Genomic DNA, 22,780 nt, shown 5'->3' with positions numbered 1-22,780 from the left:
TGCACTAAGGGCTTTATAAACAAGAGCTTTAGGAATTTAAGACATATGCAGCCCTGGGATGTGTTTTCTGAACAAAAGATGGCTGACCTGAAGCAGTTTTCCTTGATAACAAAACAGATTTGGAGATCATCACATGAATGTTTAGAGTGCTGCCTTATTTAATAATTTCCTTGTATATTCAGAAATAGGATCAACCAGCAATTTGTCTCATTTATTCCCATGTACAAATAGAACCAAGTAAAATAAGTCCTGGCTGGTAGGAACCCCATTTGACTTCTCTCCAACAACATGTACAATCAGTGAAAATGTTGCAATTTTATTTTTTAAATTTTAAACATTTTTATCCCATTCTCTTCTAATTTTTTAAGCTTCAGAAGGATCAGCCTTGTTAGCAAGTCCACAAAACTGTCAGGGTGCAAACATTTTTGCTGGTGCACCTACCTATGTTAGTTGTTTGTGGTGCATCAGTGGCCTGAAAGAACCAACTTTCTTCTTATTATTACTATTACTATTTATAGATTGCTTAGTGTCTGAAAGATCTCAAAGTGGATTACAGAAGAATAAGCAAGGTACAATGAAAACCACATCAAATTATTACATAACAAAATACATGAACAATATCCATAGACATAAACACAATATACAAGTCAAAAAGGCATCATTCACTACCTGACACATATCAACCAACCACTCATACAACAATAATCCATACACAACAGTGTTAGAACTACCCACAAACAAAGACTTGCTATCTAACTTACCCAGGTAAAAAGCTCTTCCCATCTCTGAAACACTAAAGGGCTCATGACCCACACCTATGAAATATTACTGTCCCATCTCTCACCTGAGAGGGGCCCAGTTCTGTACCAGAACAGGCTCTCACCTAGGAATGGGGGGTGGGGATAAAACTACTTCCATCCACTCACTCCCAACATGGAACTACACGACCTCAACCCTTGATAAATAACCATTCAACACTAGTAACAAACACAACATCAACCTCACACTTAAGGTGGCCACAAAGATCACAATAAACTCAAGCTGTTACTGGTGAATGTTCTTGGTTTGAGGTATGGGGTGTGGGGTCCTCCTATGTCTCTGTGGAGTCCTCTGATGGGCTTAAGTTGTTTCTCTTGCTTGGCACCTCCCAATCCATTCCTCTTCCCCCTCCTCATTTCCATGGATGTTTTTCAGCGGAGCGGTTATGAAACTAATACAGTAGTTACAGTGCAGGGCTTGGGGGACAAAGGATGCACCTGTGATGCAGAGGTTCTGCATTATAACAAAAACAGCTGTACTGTATACAATATTGTACTCTGGGACATCGTCATACCCTCAGCATATCTAAATTCATGGCACAGTGAGCTGCGTTATAGTGAGGTTCTGCTGTATTACAGAGTCATAATAATCTAGAGCTTAAATGCTAGAGGGATCGTGCCGTTTGTCCCCAGTTGGCAAAGTGTGTACACTCTGTGACACACTCTGATTACTGAGGCTGCTGTTACTTTTGTGGGGAGCGCCTGAAAGCCTGACCACTGTTGTCCATGCGCTGGTAACCTCCAGGCTGGATTGCTATAATGTGCTCTATGTGGGGCTTCCTTGAGGTTGGTCCAGAAGTTGCAGCTGGTGCAAAATGTGGCGGTGAGACTGCTCACTGGGGCAGGGTATTGCCAACATGTCACCCCGCTGCTGAAAGAATTGCACTGGCTACCTATTAGCTACCGAGCTAAGTTCAAGGTTCTAGTTTTGGTGTACAAAGCCCTATACAGCTTAGGATCAGGATACCTGAAAGACCGGCTTATCCCTTATATACCCAGCCAATCACTGCGCTCTGCAGGTGAGGGCCTCCTGCAGATACCATCTTATCAGGAGGTCCGTTCTGCACAACATAGGAAATAGACCTTTAGTGTGGAAGCACCTACCCTGTGGAATTCCCTCCCCTTAAATATTAGTCAGGCGCTATCTCTGTTACCTTTTTGGTGCGTACTGAAGACCTTCCTCTTTCAAGAAGCCTTTTAAGTTGAGACCGTATCCCAGTCTGCGTCTGTGTTGGAATTGCTTCTTAAGATGTTTTTAAACCCTTTTTTAAAAAGATGGTTTTAAAACTGTTTTAAAATGTTTTTAAAGATGTTTGGTTTTAATATATTTTAAAGTATGATTTTATGATGTTGTAAAGTGGTTTTTTTAGTGCTTTTGTTTGCTGCCCTGGGCTCCTATGGGGAGGAAAGGCAGGCTATAAATTAAATAATAAATAAATAAATAAATCCCATCAGCGGTGCTTCCCACTGCCATCACTATCTCTTAGGTTGTTGTTGGCCCTTTTCTGCTCCCAAAGGAGATATGGGGCTGCCGAAGCTATGGTTGGTGATGGTTGCAGGGTGAGGTGGTCTCTTTTGTTCTCTCGTTCTCCCTCCTTGGAACACTTTCCCCTCCTTGGCCTAAGACTAAGAACAAAGGGTGCTTGGCTGCCAATATAAATGGTTTTAGGAACGCAGGAAGCTGCCTTATAGCACTTTAGAATATTTATCCATCTCACCTAGTAATCTATATTGGTTTCCTCCCTGTACAGCTGGATATGATTCCTCCTTGCCAAAGGTTACCAGGCAAGTGCCTGTTCTTATATGCTTTGTACAGATGCAAGTACAGGTGCCATGAGAATGCACTTGGTGGTTTTGGGCTGGGATGCAAAAGTACTTTCAGCTACCCTGTCTTTATAAATTAAATCGACTGCTATAGATGTTAGAGCAGAATTGAGTTCAGCTTTTGACTGCATATTCTTAATTGCAGCAGTCATTGCACAGATGAAATTTCCTATTGGAGAATGGGAACACACTTTTTCATGCTGAATGGAAGGACTGCATCTCACAATGTATTTCCTACAGTGACTGCGATGGAAATATCTGTTTATTGTTGGACAAGCAGGTGGTGTCTATCCAGGCACAGTCCCTGTTAGGCTTGCTTAAATTCAGAGATAGATTCTTCTTGCTTAGAAAAGAGATTATTGGCCAAAACCTTTCATTTTAGAAGCTTAACCAATATACATAACCTGCTAATAACATTATTTTAGGGGACTACCCAACATCATCAGGTTAAAACAAAACTACAATAAAGATTCCTGTATAATCTTTCTTTGTATTTGTAGACCTATACATGAATTTTTAGGTCATTTGTGGTGTGGGATTATCTTAATACAAAGTGCTAATTATAACACTTTCTTTTTTCTAGATGAAGACTGTTAGTGTCGCCTTAGTGTTGTGTCTAAATGTTGGTGTAGACCCTCCTGATGTGGTGAAGACAACTCCATGTGCCCGTCTTGAGTGCTGGATAGGTGAGTCCATTTGGATAATATTTGTTTAATCTTTTAACCAGCACTGTCTTGAGAATGAGGGCAGGTAACAATACCCTATACACAAATTCTGTATTAAAATATAGATTAATGCATGTTGAAGTATCAACTATACTAGACAGTATGATTGGCAGGCAAGACCTTGTTGTTGGTGTCGCCACTGAGTGCTCCTTGGTTGACAATGACTCATAACAGGGCCTTTTCAGTGGTGGCTCCCCATTTGTAGAATGCCCTCCTTAGTGAGGTGCGTCTACGTCACTATTAACTTTCAGGAGGAATTTGAAAGCATTCCTTTTTCCTCAAGACATTTGATGGCTGAAGAGGACTGTTCCTGGCAACCTGGAGATCACTGATGAAAGTATATTTGTAGCTATGTTTCAAAATATTTTAACTGTGTTTTATAATATTTTTATTTATATATATATAAAATTTATATCCTGCCATTCCTCCTAGAAGGACAGCAAACAAAAACATTAAAAGCACTCTAAAACATCCTAAAAACAAAAGACTTTAAAGCATATTAAAACAAAACATCTTAAGAACATCTTCGAAAAAACAGCTTTAAAAACATAAAAAACAATTCCAGCACAGATGCAGACTGGGATAAAGCCTGTCTAATGCTTAAGGGGAGGGAATTCCAAAGTGTAGGTGTCACAGCATAAAAGGTCTGCTTCCTATGTTGTGTAGAAGGGACTCCTGATAAGATGGTATCTGCAGGAGGCCCCCACCTGCAGAGCGCAGTGATCGACTGGGTATATAAGGGATAAGACGGTCTTTCAGGTATCCTGGTCCCAAGCTGTATAGGGCTTTGTACACCAAAACTAGAACCTTGAACTTGGTCTGGTAGTAAATGGACAGCCAGTGCAATTCTTTCAGCAGTGGGGTGACATGTTGGCGACACCCTGCCACAGTGAGCAGTCTCGCCTCTGCATTTTGCACCAGCTACAGCTTCTGGACGAACTTCAAGGGCACATTACAGTAATCCAGCCTGGAGGTTACCAGTGCATGGACAACAGTGGTCAGGCTATCCCGGTCCAGAAACGGCTACAGCTGTCTTACCAGCCAAAGTTGGTAAAAGGCACTCCTAGCCACTGAGGTCACCTGGGCCTCTAGTGACAAAGATGGATCCAGGAGCACCTCCAGACTATGAACCTGTTCCTTCAGAAGAAGTACTACCCCATCCAAAGCAGGCAACTGACCAATAATACCAATATTGTATTATTTGTACAACTAGAGGAAGGCAAACTCTTTTCAGTCAGCTGACAGATAGCAAATAGATGTTCATGGGCTGAAACAAAGCTACAGAGGAAAGAGTCAAATTGCAAATGCCACGTGTGTGGAAAAGCATCTGAGCGAGCATATTCAGAGGAAGTGATGAAACACCACAAAGATTCCTGGGCTCGCTCGCTGGCCCAGTCAGACAGTTATTTATTTATTTATATGTTTGTTTGTTTGTATCTCGCCCTTCCTCCCAGTAGGAGCCCAGGGTGGCAAACAAAAATACTAAAATAATAATAATAATAATAAAATAATAAAATTTTATTTCTAGGCCGCTTATCTGGCCGAATTAACGGCCACTCTAGGCGGCGTACATAGACTAAAATATAACATAGAGTAAAATATAACATATAATACAAAACAACAATAAGTATACTCAATCCAAACCTACCCCCATCATACAAAAATTTAAACTAAATTAGACAGAGGTCTCGAATACCTGCCTAAAAAACCATGTTTTCAGTTCTCGGTGGAAGCCTGTCAGGGAGGGGGCATGGCGGAGATCATAAGGCAGAGAGTTCCAGAGGGCGGGGGCCACAATTGAAAATGCCCTCTCTCTGGTCCGCACCAGCTTAGCTGTTTTGACTGGTGGGACCGAGAGAAGGTCTTGGGAGGCTGATCTCGTTTGGCGGCCTATCTGGTGATGCTGAAGGCGTTCCTTTAGATAAACTGGACCAAAACTGTGTAGGGCTTTAAAGGTTAAAACCAACACCTTGAATTGGGCTCGGTAAACAACTGGTAGCCAGTGTAGATCTTTAAGTACTGGAGTGATATGGTCTCGGCGGCGGCTGTTCTTGATCAGACGTGCCGCCGTGTTCTGTACCAGCTGTAATTTCCGGACCGTCTTCAAGGGTAGCCCCACGTAGAGCGCATTACAATAGTCTAAGCGAGAGGAGACCAGGGCATGTACCACCCGTGGGAGCAGATGGACAGGGAGGTAGGGTCACAGCCTTTGTATCAAATGTAATTGATACCAAGCTGCCCGGCTCACCGCCACGACCTGAGCCTCCATGGACAGCTGGGAATCAAGAACAACACCGAGGCTGCGAACCTGGTCCTTCAGGGGCAATCTTTGTTGGCGTGTGTGCGTTGTTGCGTGAAACAGCATACATTACGTTGGAGTTAAGTTGAGCAAGAAACTTCTTCAGAGCATTAGAGCATATTAAGAGTCTTTATTAAGACATTATGGCCAGAGGCTTAAGAGTAAATACATGTAGAGTTTCTTCAGTCACCCCCCCCTCTGGGGGTAAACACAGAAGAGAACCTCTCAGTTCAGAGGCATAATTCAGAAGACCAGCCTCACAGTTCAGAGGCATAATACAGAAGACACAACTTACAGACTCTGTTAGAACTTTCCCAGTCTATCAGATGGTTACCATAACGACGACCTTGGCAGTCCGTTCCCAGACTGGGCTAAGACATAACTCCCCCTTGTTACAGCTTTGCAGACTTGATGGAAAACAGACTCAGTGACAGTGCGGTTCAATGGTCAACAAATCCCCCCATTTTCCCATCATGTCTGTAACTCATTACAACAATAACAACAATACATTTCTCCAATACATCTTGCAATACATTTCAGTACAGTTCAGAATTACATCTCAGTACATTACAGCACATTTCAGAACATCTCTGTACATTTAGCTAGAACTTTATTCAATCAAACTTTGGCTGTACACATGTCAAATACAAAGTGTCAGGATCCATGTCCACCAGTTTATGCATTCCAGGACTGGATACTAACCCCACTGTGAATTTTTCAGGTGGTTTCCCTATGTTTACTCTTGTAGAACGTCTTAAAGGTACCAGAGCTTCTGCTCTCTCTGCCCCCCCATCTGTGCTTGTGCTCGGCACAGCCTGTGCAGGAGCTTCCATTTCTTCAGCCTTGCGTTTCTTTGATCTGCGTTTTGCACAAATGAGCTCATTCAAAGCATCTCTGAGAGGTATTTGTGTGCCTTCCACTTTAATGTCAAGATCTGGCTTAAATGATTGTTTTTCTTGTGTGTCATCTGACCCTGTAAGAACAACTTTGATCCCAAGGTTTTTCTGAGACTTTAATGCTTCTGCTCAGAAGTAACTGCTGTGTTTCTGGACACCAAACTCTGAAATATGCATTCTGAAATCCCAAAACAAAACCTTGCTGTGCTCTGGGCGCAAGCTTGCCCCTCCTTTTTCCCTGTGGAATGTGGATCCAGCACCTTGCCCCGAATTTTTTAATGTGTTGTACTTGCGGTTTTCTGCCAGTGATTTTCTCATAAGGAGACATTCCAAGTGCACTGTGTAACACCCTATTGTGAATGTAATTCGCATAAAGAATTGCTTCTGCCCAGAAGGAATTCCCTAAACTGCAATCCATCAGCATGGCTCTCATTGCTTCCTGAAGCACCCTATTTTTTCTCTCAGCAGATCCATTGGAAAACGGGCTAAAAGGAGCTGTGAAAGTCTGGCGTATTCCCTTACTCTCAAGGAAGTCACTTAACGCTTTGCTCGTAAATTCCCCCCCTTGATCTGAATGAATCGCTTTCACAGTGACATCATGTTGAGTTTCGATTCTCTTAATGAACAGTTTCAGCTTCTGCTCAGCTTCACTTTTATGCTTTAACAGAAAAACATGACAAAATCTTGAAAAATCATCCACCAGTACCATGAAGAATTTTGCACCTCCTCGTGAAGCATTTATTGGCCCTGATAAATCAACATGAACTAGCTGGTAGGGAGCTGTTGTGGTTCTTTCAGCCTCCCGGTTAATTGGTGCAATAGTCATTTTAGCTTTATGACAAGAATCACAATCCATTAACTGTCCACAATCTCTTAAACGCATGTCTTCAGTATGCATTGGGGTTTTCTTAATCGTGTCAAGGTTTGCATGCCCCAGCCTTTGATGCCATTCATGAACGCAGCCCTGATGTACCTGTGCCTCAGCGTTTAACACAGCACACCCTGCTTGACTGCTCTTTATTACAAACTGTGAATTATTAAGGCTTCCCTGCAAACACACTTGACCTCCCCTCATTATATAACATTGGTCTTTGTGGAAAAATATAGAAAAATCACAACTCACCAGTTTTCTGACTGATAAAATATTATGAGCCAATTCCGGAACAAACAAACAATCTGACATTATCCCAAGTTTATCAAATTTCACCAGTCCATGGGCTTCCACCCTCTTACGCGATCCATCAGCAAGTTGCACAAAATCCTGCACTTTTTCTGAAGTGTAAAACAAACTTCTGTCTTTGATTAATATATGGCTTGCCCCACTGTCAAGAAGCCAATTAACAGGTGCTAAATCTTGAGACTGTTTACAAACAAAGTTCACACTTCCCTGCTTCAAGCCTCCGTCCCTGGAGTTTCGCTTGATTGCACAGTCTTTCTGGAGATGCCCACGAGCCTCACAGGCAAAACAAGACTTCAGCCGCTGCTGCTCCCGCTTGTTTTCCTGTCTGCAGCTGCTTTCTTCTTTCAGCTTGGTTCTTTGCTTTTCCTCAGCACTTTTCGCCTCTTGTCTCCGCTGCCATTCCTGGGTCAGCTTTTCCTCAATAAAGGCAACGTTCAGACCTCCGTCAGGCATGTTCGAAAGCCATGACCATATTATTCCAAGTCCCATCGAGCGAAGCCAGGATCAGATAGGTCTTCTGAAGTTCAGAGTGTTTGACGCCTCGGTCCGTCAGCTCAGCAAACAGGCGTCTGAATTCCGTGAGATGCTCACTCATTTCGCAGTCACCCGTGAAGCGCATCTGGTAAAGCTTCCGTGCCAAACACAATCTAGATCCCGCAGTCTGTTGCACATGAAGAGCCTCCAACACGTCCCACATCTGTTTAGCGTTTATAACATCTCTCACATGTAGCAGTTGAGAGTCAGATAGAGCCAGAAGTATAAAAGCCTGCGCCTTCTGATCTCTACGCGTCCAGGCCGCAGTCAGTACCGCCGGAGTGGGTCCATCTATTGTGTCCCATAAATCCTCTTTTATCAGCAAAGCCCGCATCCTCGGCTTCCAGCTGCCATAATTCTTTTCCGTCAATCTTTCCATTGGCAAGCCTCCCCCAGACAGGTTTACAGCCATGTTGCTCACCTCCGTCTGGTACAATCAATCAAGCTGCCCTCTGGAACTCCGTCTGCCGTTCAGACCAGCAACTTACTCCCGTGTAATGCGCTGTGGATCTGGGCCCATAACCCTGTTGGCGTGTGTGCGTTGTTGCGTGAAACAGCATACATTACATTGGAGTTAAGTTGAGCAAGAATCTTCTTCAGAGCATTAGAGCATATTAAGAGTCTTTATTAAGACATTATGGCCAGAGGCTTAAGAGTAAATACATGTAGAGTTTCTTCAGTCACCCCCCCCCCTCTGTGGGTAAACACAGAAGAGAACCTCTCAGTTCAGAGGCATAATTCAGAAGACCAGCCTCACAGTTCAGAGGCATAATACAAAAGACACAACTTACAGACTCTGTTAGAACTTTCCCAGTCTATCAGATGGTTACCATAGCAACGACCTTGGCAGTCCGTTCCCAGACTGGGCTAAGACATAACTCCCCCTTGTTACAGCTTTGCAGACTTGATGGAAAACAGACTCAGTGATAGTGCGGTTCAATGGTCAACAATCTTACCCCATTCAACACCAGGTCAAAATCACCCAACTTCCTTCTATCTCCCACAAGCAGTACCTCGGTCTTGTCGGGGTTCAGCTTCAGCCTGTTTCCTCCCATCCATTCACTTACGGCCTCCAGGCACTTGGAAATGGTAACCACAGCCATCTCTGATGAGGACTTAAATGAGAGATAGAGCTGAGTGTCATCCGCATATTGGTGGCACTGCAGCCCAAATCTCCTGATGATGCCCCCCAGCGGCTTTATATAGATGTTGAATAGCATGGGAGAGAGGATAGAACCCTGTGGCACACTACAATTGAGAGCCCAAGGGTCTGAAGCCTCATCTCCCAATGCCACCTGCTGGTGCCTATCAGAGAGATAGGAATGGAACCACTGTAAAACAGTGCCTCCTATTCCCATTCCCCTCAGGCGACCCAGGAGGATACCGTGGTCAACGGTATCAAAAGCCGCTGAGAGGTCCAGGAGGACGAGGAATGTGTGTTCACCTCTGTCCAACGCCCTCCTCAAATCATCCACCAGAGCGACCAAGGCTGTTTCAGTTCCATGTCCAGTCCTGAAGCCCGACTGGAATGGATCCAAATAATCCGCTTCATCCAAGTGTGTCTGTAACTGAGTAGCCACCACTCGCTCGATCACCTTGCCCAAGAATGGTAAATTGGAAATTGGGCGAAAGTTGTTCAACTCTTGGGGATCCAAGGAGGACTTTTTCAGAATGGGCTTTATTATTGCCTCCTTGAGGGCTAATGGCATTGCACCCTCTTCCAAGGAAGCATTCACCACTGCCTTGATCCCTTCACTCAATTTCTCTTTACAGCTCACAATGAGCCATGTAGGGCAAGGGTCAAGCAAGCACGTGGTTGGCCTCACATTAGAGAGCACCTTGTCCACTCTAAAACACTCTAAACCATCATAAAAGCAGACTTTAAATTAAATTAAATTAAATTAAAATTTAATTTAATTAAATAATAAAATTAAAATTAAAACAAAACATCTTTAAAAACATATTTTTTAAAAACCTTTAAAAAATCTTAAAAAGCAATTCCAACACAGACGGATAAGGTCTCTACTTAGAAGGCTTGTTGAAAGAGGAAGGTAAGCACCGAAAAGATAAAAGATGGTGCCTGTCTAATATTTAAGGGGAGGGAATTCCAAAGGGTAGGTACCACAACACTAAAGGTCCATTTCCTATGTTGTGCAGAACGAACCTCCTGATAAGATGGTATCTGCAGGAGGCCCTCACCTGCAGAGTGCAGTGATCGACTGGGTATATAAGGGATAAGACGATATTTCAGGTATTCTGATCCCAAGCTGTATAGGGCTTTGTACACCAAAACCCCCAGGCTACAAACCTGCTCTTTTACAGAGAGTATGACCCCATACAAGGCAGGCAATTGACCAATTATCCAAACTCGGAACCACCAACCCACAGCACCTCCGTCTTGCTAAGAGTCAGACTCAGTTTATTGGCCCTCATCCAGCCCACCACCGAGTCCAGGCAGCAGTCCAGGGCTTGCATAGCCTCTCTCAATCAGATGATACCCAGCTCTGTTTCTCTGTAACATTAGCGTACTGCTGAGACCTCGCCCCAATCTCTTATGACCGATTATTTGTGTTTTAGAATGTTTTTAATTGTAATTGTGCTTTGGAATTTTTAAACTCTTTCTAATGTTTTTCTTCTGTTTGTTAAATGGTTTGGTACCCTGGGTTCCTTCGGGAGGAAGGGCAGGATATACATTCAACTACTACTACTACTACTACTACTACTACTACTACTACTACTACTACTACTACTACTACTACTAATAATAATAATAATAATAATAATAATCAGACTACCCACTTTTTATTGCAGGCTTTATTTTAAGCCACTGAAATGCAGCTCTAGCGTAAAAGATCTTGCAGTCCTTTTGAAAGAGATTTAAGCTTAGGTGAGCACTACAGGGAAAGTATTTCCATAATTGTGAAACAAATACCAAGAACACTTCTCTACATACCTGTTATGATTTGTGTGTGGCCTACAACATGCTGCTCTTAGTTGATCTTGGGGATTGCAGAGTCAGAGGTCTTCTAGGCATGTAGGCCATAACCCAGTTTTGGGGCCACTGTGAAAATTCTTATCTTGTTTCCTGTTCAGAGTAGTGTGTTATTAGTTGTACTTTGCAGTATCTCCTTCATTGTGCATTTCCCTAGATACAGCCAGGATGAATATAAGGAAGTATCTGATACCTGCAGTGATTTGGGTATAAAATTATTCATTTTGCATGTAATAGTCTACTGAGAAGAATTTGACTTTAGTAATGTGGTACCAGGAAACCCCAAAACAAAATTAATTTATCATAATTTTACTTTCTGATTTTTTATACTGTTGTGAAGACATGCAGATGTGGTTGAGAGACTGTTTTTTGGGAACAGTGATTTCAAAACTGGAGGGGTTGTTCAAGAAATTGTAGGGATAGAAGTCTTCTGTTTTCTTTTGGTTGTGTTAGTCCATGTGGTTTTCCTGGTGTTTTAATTGAGACTGGGCGTTATTTCTTGTTTGTTGACAAATCGGCCATAATGAACATTGAACTGGGGTGTTTTGTGTACATAAATGTTTCATTTAAGCCAACAGCAACTTCTTACCAAAGCTTTAGCATAGTTTGGGCATCACAAAAGCGTGGATTCTAGCAACAAAATTTAAAGCTGAGAAAAGAATGGATCCCAGTAATTTTGTTAAATTGAGTTTGGTAAGAGGAGGGGCAAATACCACATTCTGAGTACTGCTGTTGTCTAAATGACAAATGCATGTTCATTTGTGATACACATTCAGTGTGAATGCAACCTCTCTCCGCCCTGCCAACTGATCAGGTGTTTTCCAGTGTGTGCTGTTTCTATGCATAATAAAGTTGTTCTGTGTGGGTCTAGCTTTCATAAGAGCAAGTATTCTAATAGGCTAACAATATCTAGGAAATGCTGCATTGCTTCAAGATTTTAGAATATTGCAATAAATGGAAAGGCCTTTACTTAAACAAACAAAAGCCCAGAGGCATTCCTTTTAGTATTGTCAGGGTATTTTCACTTAGCTGCTGCTTGATTTTTCTTATCCTATAAAACTGATGCAACATCAGGTTTAATACAATTGTTAAGAAGCCAGAAGGTTTGAAAAAGTGACTTCAGTATTTACTGCAGACCTGTTAACAGAGGCATACAGTTTTATGCCTGTATGTTCAATTGTGTGACGATAACTATGGATTTCTCCTTGTATTATAACAGTAATAGTATAATGCTAGTTTGGGGTGCTACAACAACCATTCATTTTAATTTTTTTGAAATCAGTGCACTGAGTATAGGATATAATTTTGATGATCCTTTCCATCTGATTTGGCATGCTTGTGTGGCATGCTTGTGTTCTCAACAGAAAAGGCATCATACCTTTACAATCATTTCTCACCATCTTTTTGTACTGGGGTACTCCCTAGATTCCACTTGCTTGCTCAGTATGCTGTGTAACTAGCAGAGGACCAGGTTGATGAAAATGGAAGTGCTGAAAGAAGCAGCACTTGGCATCTTCTTCCCCACGTATGCAGCACAGCAAGCCAGTGAAAGAAGAGTGGAATGACATGATACTGTCTTGTTTCCCTGCACTCTGTGTTCTAAATCCTCAGCATATTAAGTAAGGGGGAGGTGAAAGGAAGGCAAGGGTTTAACATCTCTTTAATAAAACTATATAGGAATTAAGCATTCTATGTTTTTTCACTATGTTATATAAATGAGCCCCACACATTCAATTTTTTAAAAATAAAATATTTTAATAGCTGCTAAGAAGTGTTTCTGCACTCAGCTCCTTTTGTTTTGTCTTAAATCTGTCCTCTGTCTCTCTGGGATTAAAGCTGGAGTGAACAAAATAGGTGTACATATATTTAGTAATTACCCTGAATGAGTTGCAAAGCACTAGTATGTTCATTTTTGGGGAAGCTACAGTTGTTACATGTAGTTTTTTCACTGCAGATAATGGACAGTGTTCCCATAATATTTTCTATCTACTTCTGGAGAAATGACACCTGTCTCTGATTTTGCTTTTGCTTTTATGGCCTGGTATTAAATGTCACAATAGGAGTGTGGAAAACTCCATTAAGAAAGATGTATGCCCTGTAGCATTCTAAGGAAAAAAACTGTTTATAACAGTAGTATAAATGAGTTGAATACTGAACAGAAGGGAGGTAATTCAACTGAAATCTTTCTGTTTATACACTGCCTAATGGAGGCTGTGCATCAAAGCAAGGCAGGCAACGTAGAATAGTTTGTTAATGTCTCTAGAAACGGACTAACTCTAAAGCAGTGCTGTTCTTTTTTCTTAAATGTGATCCAAATGCCACAATGCTTCATTAAGAGTTAATTTTAGCAAAAGGGAAACCAGAAAAACCAACAAACCCAGCTCAGTTACTTCTTCATTCTGTTTGTGAACCATGCTAAAAGTCCTATAATCATTGGGGTAGCAATATGAACTATCCACTTGGAGCTGTTACACACCTGGCCTATAGTAATGTGTAACCATATATTTAATGGAGATACTATTCTTTTGCTTTTTTCATGTCTAGGTAAGAATAGATACAATGCATTTATTATTTCAATACTATTAAATTGTGGGGAAAGAATCCCATATAACCAGAATGTCTGTTCTGAGGCTAACTAGAACAGGCCATTCCATTGGACCAGGTGGACACTTCTATTGTGCTCTGGCCTTGAAGGTAGCTCTAGAGCAGGTGGTTTTTGGAGCACACGTGGCAAGGATTATACAGGAGTTGGACTTTTTTTATCATTCCCTTTTTGTTTTTGCCAGTATCTATCTCCTTTCTCTTTCCTCAGTCTCTTCTGTCATTTGTCTGATGTCAACTCTTCCTGCTACTTTTCTTTGCCATTGCTGCTTGTGTTGGATCCTTCCTGGGCATTTTGGTGGCTAAAAGGGATGCAAGAGAAAACATAATAATAATAAATAATAAATTTTCTTTTTCAGCCGCGTATCTGTCCGTGTTAGGGACACTCTAGGCGACGAACAACAAGAATAAAAACAATACATATAGATCAACATAATCAAATTTTAAGCTAAAAAACCATTCATTAATTCAATTGTAACATAAGTTAATCTGTCCCAATCTTGTAGGCCTGCCTGAACAGCCAGGTCTTCAAGGCTCGGCGATAGCTGGACAGGGAGGGAGCATGTCTGAGATCGAAAGGGAGAGAGTTCCAGAGGGTGGGGGCCACAACAGAGAATGCCCTCTCTCTGGTCCGTACCAGCCTAGCTGTTCTCACCAGTGGGACCGAGAGAAGGTCTTGCGAGGCTGATCTCGTCAGGCGGCACAATCGGTGATTCTGGAGGCGTTCCTTCAGATATACTGGGCCGAAACCGTATAGGGTTTTAAAGGTCAACACCAACACCTTGAATTGGGCCCGGTAGACAACTGGTAGCCAGTGAAGATCTAATAACACTGGGGTGATATGATCCCAGCGACGGCTATGCATAATCAAGCGTGCTGCCGCATTCTGTACCAGCTGTAATTTCCGGACCGTTTTCAAGGGTAACCCCACGTAGAGCGCATTGCAGTAGTCTAAGCGAGAGGAGACCAGGGCATGTATCACCTGAGGGAGCAGGTGAACAGGAAGATAGGGAAGATAGGAAAACATCAAAGTTCAGCAACTGGAAGATATGCTCACTAATCATTTCTGGGTCTCTTTAGATGTCTCCTACAGGCGCATTGAGCAGGGTATCCCATACTTAAAGATAATTCTGAATGGATGACCTAAGAAACAGTGGGTGTGAAATCATTTGGCCCCATAGTGCAGCTGCTTGTCTAGAACAGCTTCAGTTGTCTGAAAGTATTCACCTCTTGATGAACTGTTGCTTCCTTGCCTTCTTTTGACTGCCTCTATCTCATTAGTATTCCCCCTTTTTTCTGAGGAGCTCAGAGCAATGTGTGTGCCTTCCTGCCCGATCCTCAAAACTGTCCTGTGAGGTAAGTTAGGCTGAGAGACAGTGAGTGGTCCAAGTTCACTCCATCACAGAGCCTGATTTTAGAAACTGATCTTCCTGGGCCAGATCAACATGCTGTCTACTATGTACCATGCTGGTGAAGAGGAGAGATTATACAGCTGCTGCATTTATGGAGGAAAAATGTTTTTTGGTAGAATGAAATTGGCTCAACTGAGCATTGTGTTGATTGTGTAAGTGTCTGATCTGGATAAGTATCACTTCTTTTGAAGGTACCTTCAAAGGTAGAGATAGATATGAATAGAGGTTATTTAGCAGTATCATTCATATTTGTGTCCAGTCCAAAGTCAGTTTTAAAAGCACTGCCTAACAGCAAACTTTATAAAGTGAGTGTTCTTTATAGTATTGAAAAATAATTTGAATAGGGAAAATGTCTAATCCATTCTTGGTTCTTTTCATCTAGAGCTATTGCTTTACCAGGCGATACTAAATTCTTAATTTTTGTCCAGAGCATCAGGCAGGTTCTATTAAACATACAAATATTCCCTGTGGCATTTCAGAGTCCACAAGGACAGGATTCTTCCCTGAGTGGACTTTCACTTTAACTCATTCGCTTCTCTTTGCATGCATTTTTATGAATTCATCTTGGTGCTTCAGGGAGTAATTTGGAAACAACCCAGTTTTTCAGCCTTAGCTTTGCCAAAAGCCTGTTACTGTACCAGAAGGATGCTTTTAGCTCTGTTGTTCACAAAGAATGGGAAGGGCCTGCTGAGGAAAGTATGGGCAGTTGTAAGATGCTTCCTGACCCCCTCATATTCCGAGTGTCAGAAGGCAAAAGTGCTAGCCATCTTCTCTTCTCACTTATTCTAATGCAGAACTTCTGTGTTGGTTTTGAGTGTTGTGGGGCAGCCTTCTTCCACCTTACTTTACAGGCCTTTTATTTCTTTAGAGAATCTTGTCCTTTAATATAGTTACAGCTAGGGCTCAACACGAGTGGATGTAAGCAGCTGAGTTCCTTTTGGTTTGCATTAGCAACGTTTGGAAAGGACTGTCTGTCTTCACCTATCAGCAATTGGCAAGGCTGGCTGGGGCTGATGGGAGGTGGAGTTCAGTAACATCTGGAGGGCACCAGGTTGGGGAAGACTGCAGTGGCCTAAGGGTTGCTATCACTGAAATTATGTGCAGTGCATCCCCCCCTCCTGGTGCCATCCAAGCTTCTGCCATGTCAACCTTTTATTCACAGTGGTATTGAGAAATTTTTGTGATAGTGATATTTTTCTTTTAACGAGGAAGCCATAATGTTGAGTATATTAAATTAGTGCAATTCCAAATTCTGTGTTTACACTGCAGTAGCCTTGATTACACCGAAAGTATAGTTTTCCAGAAATCTCTGTTTTGGTGAAAGATGAGCAGAGAAGCACAATGGATTACTTTTTCCATGAGTGTTTTTTGAAATATTTTGATTTGGTCTTGGAAAAACATCAGCTATTTACCTATACTATCCCTTCCATCCTTTGTTTGAAAATAAATCAACCTCTAGAATAAAAATGCTAATGTTTTTTATTGGTAATCCTCATGCCTGTCGAAATTCTAATGTTCTGAAATGATGGTATTGAAATATAGTTTCCCATATCTTGATTCACTAAATCCTGATTGTTAGAGAACCTCAAATGTAGCTTTTATAAGAGGTCAGGTGGAGAGCATTGCTATGTGATGCTGGGCACTAGACTTGCATCTATGAGAAATCAGCAGTCTCCTATTTAAGCAGTGATGGAGAACCTGTGATCCTCCAGTTGTTGTTGGAGTTAGTTTCTTATCATCTCTAGCCAGCATGGCTAATGAGTGAGGATGATGGATTATTAACGACTAAATAACAGCTGTGGTGTCCTCTGATCAGGACCGTGGTGTGTGAGAAGATGGGATTTAACCCTTTGCCCCTGATGTGGTCTTGATTCTCCCCACCCCGTGGCTGTTCTTTGAACCTCGGAAGAAAGCTCAGAACTTCTGCAACATCTTAAAAATGACATTGTGTTCCTGCACAACAAAACAATAGTCTAGATGTCCCCATAATAATTTTATATGATACTGTTGTCCTATTCATTTCATTCGTTTATTTCTTTTACAACATTTGCCCAAAGCAAATCATATGAACAGCTGTCATATGAACAGCAATTAATATAATTTAAAAAAATTACAACTAGCCATGTCAGTTGGTAAATACAGAATAAGATAATCAATCCATACAATTTTGTATAAAACAATAACATAATAGACCTAATCAAACAACTTAAAGCTAAAGAAGAGAGATGAAATGCTAACAGAGAAATAAAAAAATCACTACATGGAAGCCAAATAGAGCTCCATTTCACCAGGGCAGCAGCATGTAGTTCTTCCAAATTAATGTGAACATGTTGATTGGCAGCCACATTTCTCGCTTGTGGCAGCCTTCCTCCATCTCTTTCTGTCCCTTTTCCATCTCTCACCTGGAAAGATAAAGACTGCCTCTCCTTCACATCCCACATACAGTGCCTTGCAAAAGTAATCAGACCCCTGACCAATACTCTCATATTACTGAATTATAAATGGTACATTGTAATTTCATTCTGTATTATATTTTATTTTTGTACGCTGAAACTCAAAATCAGTTATTATAAGGTGACGGTTTTATGATGGGAGATGTTTGTAAGAAACAAAAAAACTGAAACATGTTGCTTGCATAAGTATTCAACCCCACACATTAATATTTGGTAGAGCCACCTTTCGCTGCAATAACAGCTTTAAGTCTTTTGGGGTAGGGGTGTCCCAGCTTTGCACACAATGTCGGAGAGATTTTGGCACATTCTTCTTGGCAAATTCACTCCAGGTCATTCAGGTTGGTTGGATGTCGCAGGTGGACTGCAATTTTCAAAGAGTGCCACAGATTCTCAACGGAATTGAGATCAGGACTTTGACTGGGCCACTGTAGGACATTAACCTTTTTTGTCTTGAGTCATTCCAATGTTGCTTTGTGCTTGGGATCATTATTCTGATGAAAAGTGAATTTCCTCCCAAGGTTCAGTTTTTTAGTGCACTGAAGCAGGTTCTCTTGTAGTTTCCCTGTATTTTGCTCCATCCATTCTTCCTTCAATTTTAACAAGATGCCCAGTCCCTGCTGATGAGAAGCATCCCCACAGCATGATGCTGCCACCACCATACTTCACTGTAGGGATGGTGTGTCTTGAGGCATGGGCAGTGTTAAGTTTGCGCCATACATAGCGCTTCGGGTTTTGGCCAAAAAGCTCTATCTTGGTCTCATCTGACCACAAAACCTTTCCCCACATCGCAGCTGGGGCACTCTCATGCTTTCTGGCAAACTCCAGATGTGCTTTCAGATGGTACTTTTTGAGTAAAGGCTTTTTTCTTGCCACCCTCCCACACAGGCCAGTGTTATGCAGAACCCTTGAGAGGGTTGACTGGTGCACCATAACTCCACTCCCAGCCACTGAACTCTGTAGCTCCTTCAGAGTGATTGTTGGCATCTCTGTGGTTTCTCTCACAAGTCTCCTTTTTCAAGCACTGAGGTTTGAGGGATGGCCTTTTCTTGGCAGTGGTTCAAGTGGTGGTGTGATACAGCTTCCACCTCCTGATTATTAATCGAACTGTGCTCACTGGGGTATCCAAGCACTTGGATATTACTGTATGTTGTACCCTTTTCCTAATCTATGTGTTTGTATCACATTATCTCTCATTTTTGTAGAATGCTCTTTGGTCTTAATTTTCCTTCATATCCACAGCCTGACCAATGATCCTTCAACAGTGGGGTTTTTATCCTGACAATGTGACAGCAACTTTAATGGTTCACAGGTGGAGGCCACTGGTAAGGTCACTGTGTCCTTGATAAGGCACTTTCTTTCATCTGTGTACACTGGGAGCTTTCACAGCACAGGGGTTAACTACTTATGCAAGCAACATGTTTCAATTTTTTATGTTTCTTACAAACATTTCCCAACATAAAACCAAAATATGAGAGCATTGGTCAGGGGTCTGACTACTTTTGCACGGCATTGTATACTCATAGTTTTTATGCTATCTTAGTCCCTGTCGCTGAAGCATCTCTTCCTGCATAGTCTTTAAGATAGCGTGCTCAAGACAGGTAGAAATGCTCAACACTTTGATGATAGTGTCTCTGCACCAAACACCTCTTCTAGTACTGTCTTCAAGAAAGCAGTTTTATCAAGCTCCAGGGCCTTTTGTACAAAATTCATCAAACTGCCTAGTTTGATCATTTTAATCCTTTGAGATTGCATGAAGTTCTCATGTTTTATAGAGTCTGTATTCAAATACACCATGCAATGCACACCACCTGAAGCAGAAAGGACATTTGAGATGCTGGTAAAAAAACCAAACAAACTCATGACTTTTTAATGTTTTAGATCCTCTGTCAATGGGGCCGCAGAAAGCTCTGGAAACCATTGGTGCAAATTTGCAGAAACAGTACGAAAACTGGCAACCAAGGGTAAGTACGTTTTGTTTCTGTGAGTTCAAAGCCCCCGTTGTTCTAATTACCTGTATGTACTACTTGTACTGCATGAAAAATCTCTGGTTTCAGCTTGCAGTATGGAAAATACCTTATGTAACTTAATGACTTGGCAATATTCATAGCTTGTCTATCCATTCATGTGGATAGAATCTTGCAAGTTCTCAAAAGCTATTAGACTTTGGTTGGATGAATATACTTTAAAGACAGGAGTAGTTTTCAAAGTAGTTGGAATAGCTGTTTGTTTCTGTAGATTGGGGTCTTTTCTGTATCATCCGTTATTGGTGCATTTTTGCAGTCTTGGCTAGTTAAATATATTGCTTCCAACTGTTTTTTAGACTTGTTTTAGACTTTAGATTTATGGTGTAATAGTCACCAAAAATGGGGATCACACTGGATTTCTTCCACATAAATAGCTATTTGTGTGAAGAAACTCCCAACATGGCTGTGGCAGTTTCAGTTATGTTAGCAAAATTACACCCAATAAGCTTAAAACTGCTGTACCCATAGAATTATGTCACTTTCCATTTTTATAAGCAGAAACAATTATTTTATTTTATTTAAGTCATTTAGTTCATAGGTATTCTGGTGCACAGCCACTCTGTAAGTACTGTGACAACATTCTGGGGATGGAAGATGTGATCAGACAAAACTTTTTGTGTGGCTTTGATACATTTTGGTGATTCTTGGGACACTGGTGACTTAAATTCTGTGAGTTGTATCTGGTACTACAGTAGGGCCCCACTCATATGGCAAGTTAGGTTCCAGACCCCCGCTGAAAAGCGAAAACCGCTGAAAAGTGGATCAGCTGTAGTGCGGGGGTCTGCAACCTAACCCGCTGATCGCGCCGGTGTAGAAGATCAGCTGTAGTGCACTACAGCTGATCTTCCCCTCCTTGGGCGCGATCAGCTCGAGTGCGGGAGTCTGATCGTGCCAGAAGAGGAGATCAGCTGTAGAGCTCTTCAGCTGTAGCGCTCTACAGCTGATCGCCCCTCCTCTGGTGGGGAGCTCCACCCCCTCCAGCTGATAGCCCCTCTGGCGCCGTATTAACGGAATGCTGAAAAGTGGGGCACCAAGAAGCAGGGCCCTACTGTAGTACTATACAGGGTTGACCCACTGAAATTAATGAACTTACATTGGTCAGGTCTATTAACTGCAATAGGCCTGCTCTGAGTCGAACTAGCACTGGATGTAACCTTCAGTCTTCTGAGTCCTACAGGCTGAGCTTATAGCTTATATGTTGTAAATGTACACACATATGTTACTCTCACTGTTCTGGTGTGCATATTGTGGGTGAGTGAGCTTGTTGGTGAAAACATCTACATGCTTGGAGCAAAAACTCCTTTGCATACTTATTGACAACACAATGTTTTCTGTATATGCAATGTGTGCTGTGCTTTACCAGACATAATGGGGGTTCAGGTGCAAGGCTGGCTACAAGAATTGATGTACACAGTAGTTACAATGATAATGTTCTTTGAACTCACTTGCAGCCTGGGTTCCTTCTGGGGCTGCACCTGCTGAACATGAGACTGGAGTATGCCTTTGGCTTACTCATCCCTTCCTCCTCTTGTGTGTGGCAGTTCACTGCTTCTTTCCTGGTTTGAGGAAAACTCTAATCGTTAGCTGTTTCGTCTGAGCCACAAAAGTATGGTTTGAAGCCAGATGGATTAAATAGCTAACTATGGTTTTCTCAGACCAGGAAAACAAGTAGGGGGCCTCCATGTATGACGGTGTGGAGAGGGGGTGAAGGGATTTTTTGAGACCTAGACTCAATCCAAGCTTATGCACATAATGCCAAACTATGATTTGATGTTGCTTCTGAACGCTGTTGTTAAGTCATTTTACTGTTTTTGTGTGTGTGAATAATTTTTATTGGTTTTCATAATAGCATACATACAGACATCCAAACAAGCAGCATGCTATCCAGCTCAAGCTGATGTCAGCAGTTGAGAAAAATGACAAATGAATCAACCATAATATAAAATAAGCCATTTTACTGTTGAACTTAACTGCAAGTGTGCGTGTGTGTAGTAATATGAGAGCTTTGGTCAGGGGTCTGAGTATTTTTGCAAGGCATTGTAAATTCAATGCAACAAAGGAAATAAACTTGATTTAAATATGTAAGTACAAAGCAAAATAAGGAAAGAAAGTTAATAGGTAATAGAGCTCCAGATGTTTGTCTTGCTGGACTCCAAGGAGCCTCTGCAGAGCTTGGCTTAGATACAGTTTTCTTCTACTTTTCATCTTCAGTATTCTGATCAGTAAGTATGTTTGGGATTTCACAGGCATTGCTCATCAGCAAGAGAACTTGTGTGCTCTTGTTCTGTTGAACTGACTATATTGTTACATGTGCAAATATTGATAGCAATCTTTACTGCCTGGACAGTTCTATTGCTCTGGAAGTTTTGAAAATCTTCTTAGTATTTTCCTTTCCCAAGAGGAGCTCGATGGTGATCGAGAGCTTCTCCTGGCTATTGCAATACCCTTAGGTAAATTTATTCCTAGGGATTCTACTTTAAAGCGAAATTGGTTACATAAAGACAGCTGGAAGTTTCATCATTCATTTGTTTGTTCCTGTATAATTTATAAAATCAATAAGGATAATAAATTGCCACAGCAAACATTTTCTTTGGTTGCTTGGGCTGAGAGCAGAGAGAGAAGACATCTCTTACGGAACAATTTACAATAAAGTCTTAATTCAAGCTTATTAGGAATCAGAACAGAATTAAATCTGGATTTAATGTCATTGTGGTGATGGGGATATTAAAGCAAAGTGTTGGGGGGAAATTGCTTCAGAAGCATGTTAAAATTAGGGGAAAGGACTCAGGGAGGTGGGGGGAGGGGAACTCAGTGAAGCATTAGCTTTGCATGTAACTTCACTTCTCTACTCAGGGCCGGTTCTAAAGGATGGCCAGGTGGGGCACTGGCCTGAGGGGCCCCTCCGCTCCCCTTCCGCGATCCGTGGCAGGAGCCGTGTATTGCAGGACAGGAGGAGCTTCCAAGCCGCCCACCATCCCCCTGCTTCACCTACCTTTCTCTCTGCTGTTTTTTTGCAGTGCAC

The 22,780-nt window shown here is 41.9% G+C and overlaps 1 protein-coding gene across 3 annotated transcripts in view; it reads left to right on the top strand.

Moving 5' to 3' along the window:
* The window catches only part of RPTOR (regulatory associated protein of MTOR complex 1), a 502,533-nt gene that overhangs the window by 61,532 nt on the left and 418,221 nt on the right, over positions 1 to 22,780 (top strand). For all 3 annotated transcript variants that reach the window (XM_061615781.1, XM_061615780.1, XM_061615782.1), the window contains 2 exons: positions 3,226 to 3,328; positions 19,613 to 19,695. In XM_061615781.1, the coding sequence (XP_061471765.1) occupies positions 3,226 to 3,328; positions 19,613 to 19,695 (186 nt within the window). The remainder of the gene's footprint in view (positions 1 to 3,225; positions 3,329 to 19,612; positions 19,696 to 22,780) is intronic.

This window comes from Rhineura floridana, chromosome 3 (assembly GCF_030035675.1).
Source record: "Rhineura floridana isolate rRhiFlo1 chromosome 3, rRhiFlo1.hap2, whole genome shotgun sequence".
NCBI classification, from domain to species: domain Eukaryota; kingdom Metazoa; phylum Chordata; class Lepidosauria; order Squamata; family Rhineuridae; genus Rhineura; species Rhineura floridana.
Note: the sequence above shows the minus strand (reverse complement) of the source record. Positions and strands in the feature narration are given on the sequence as shown.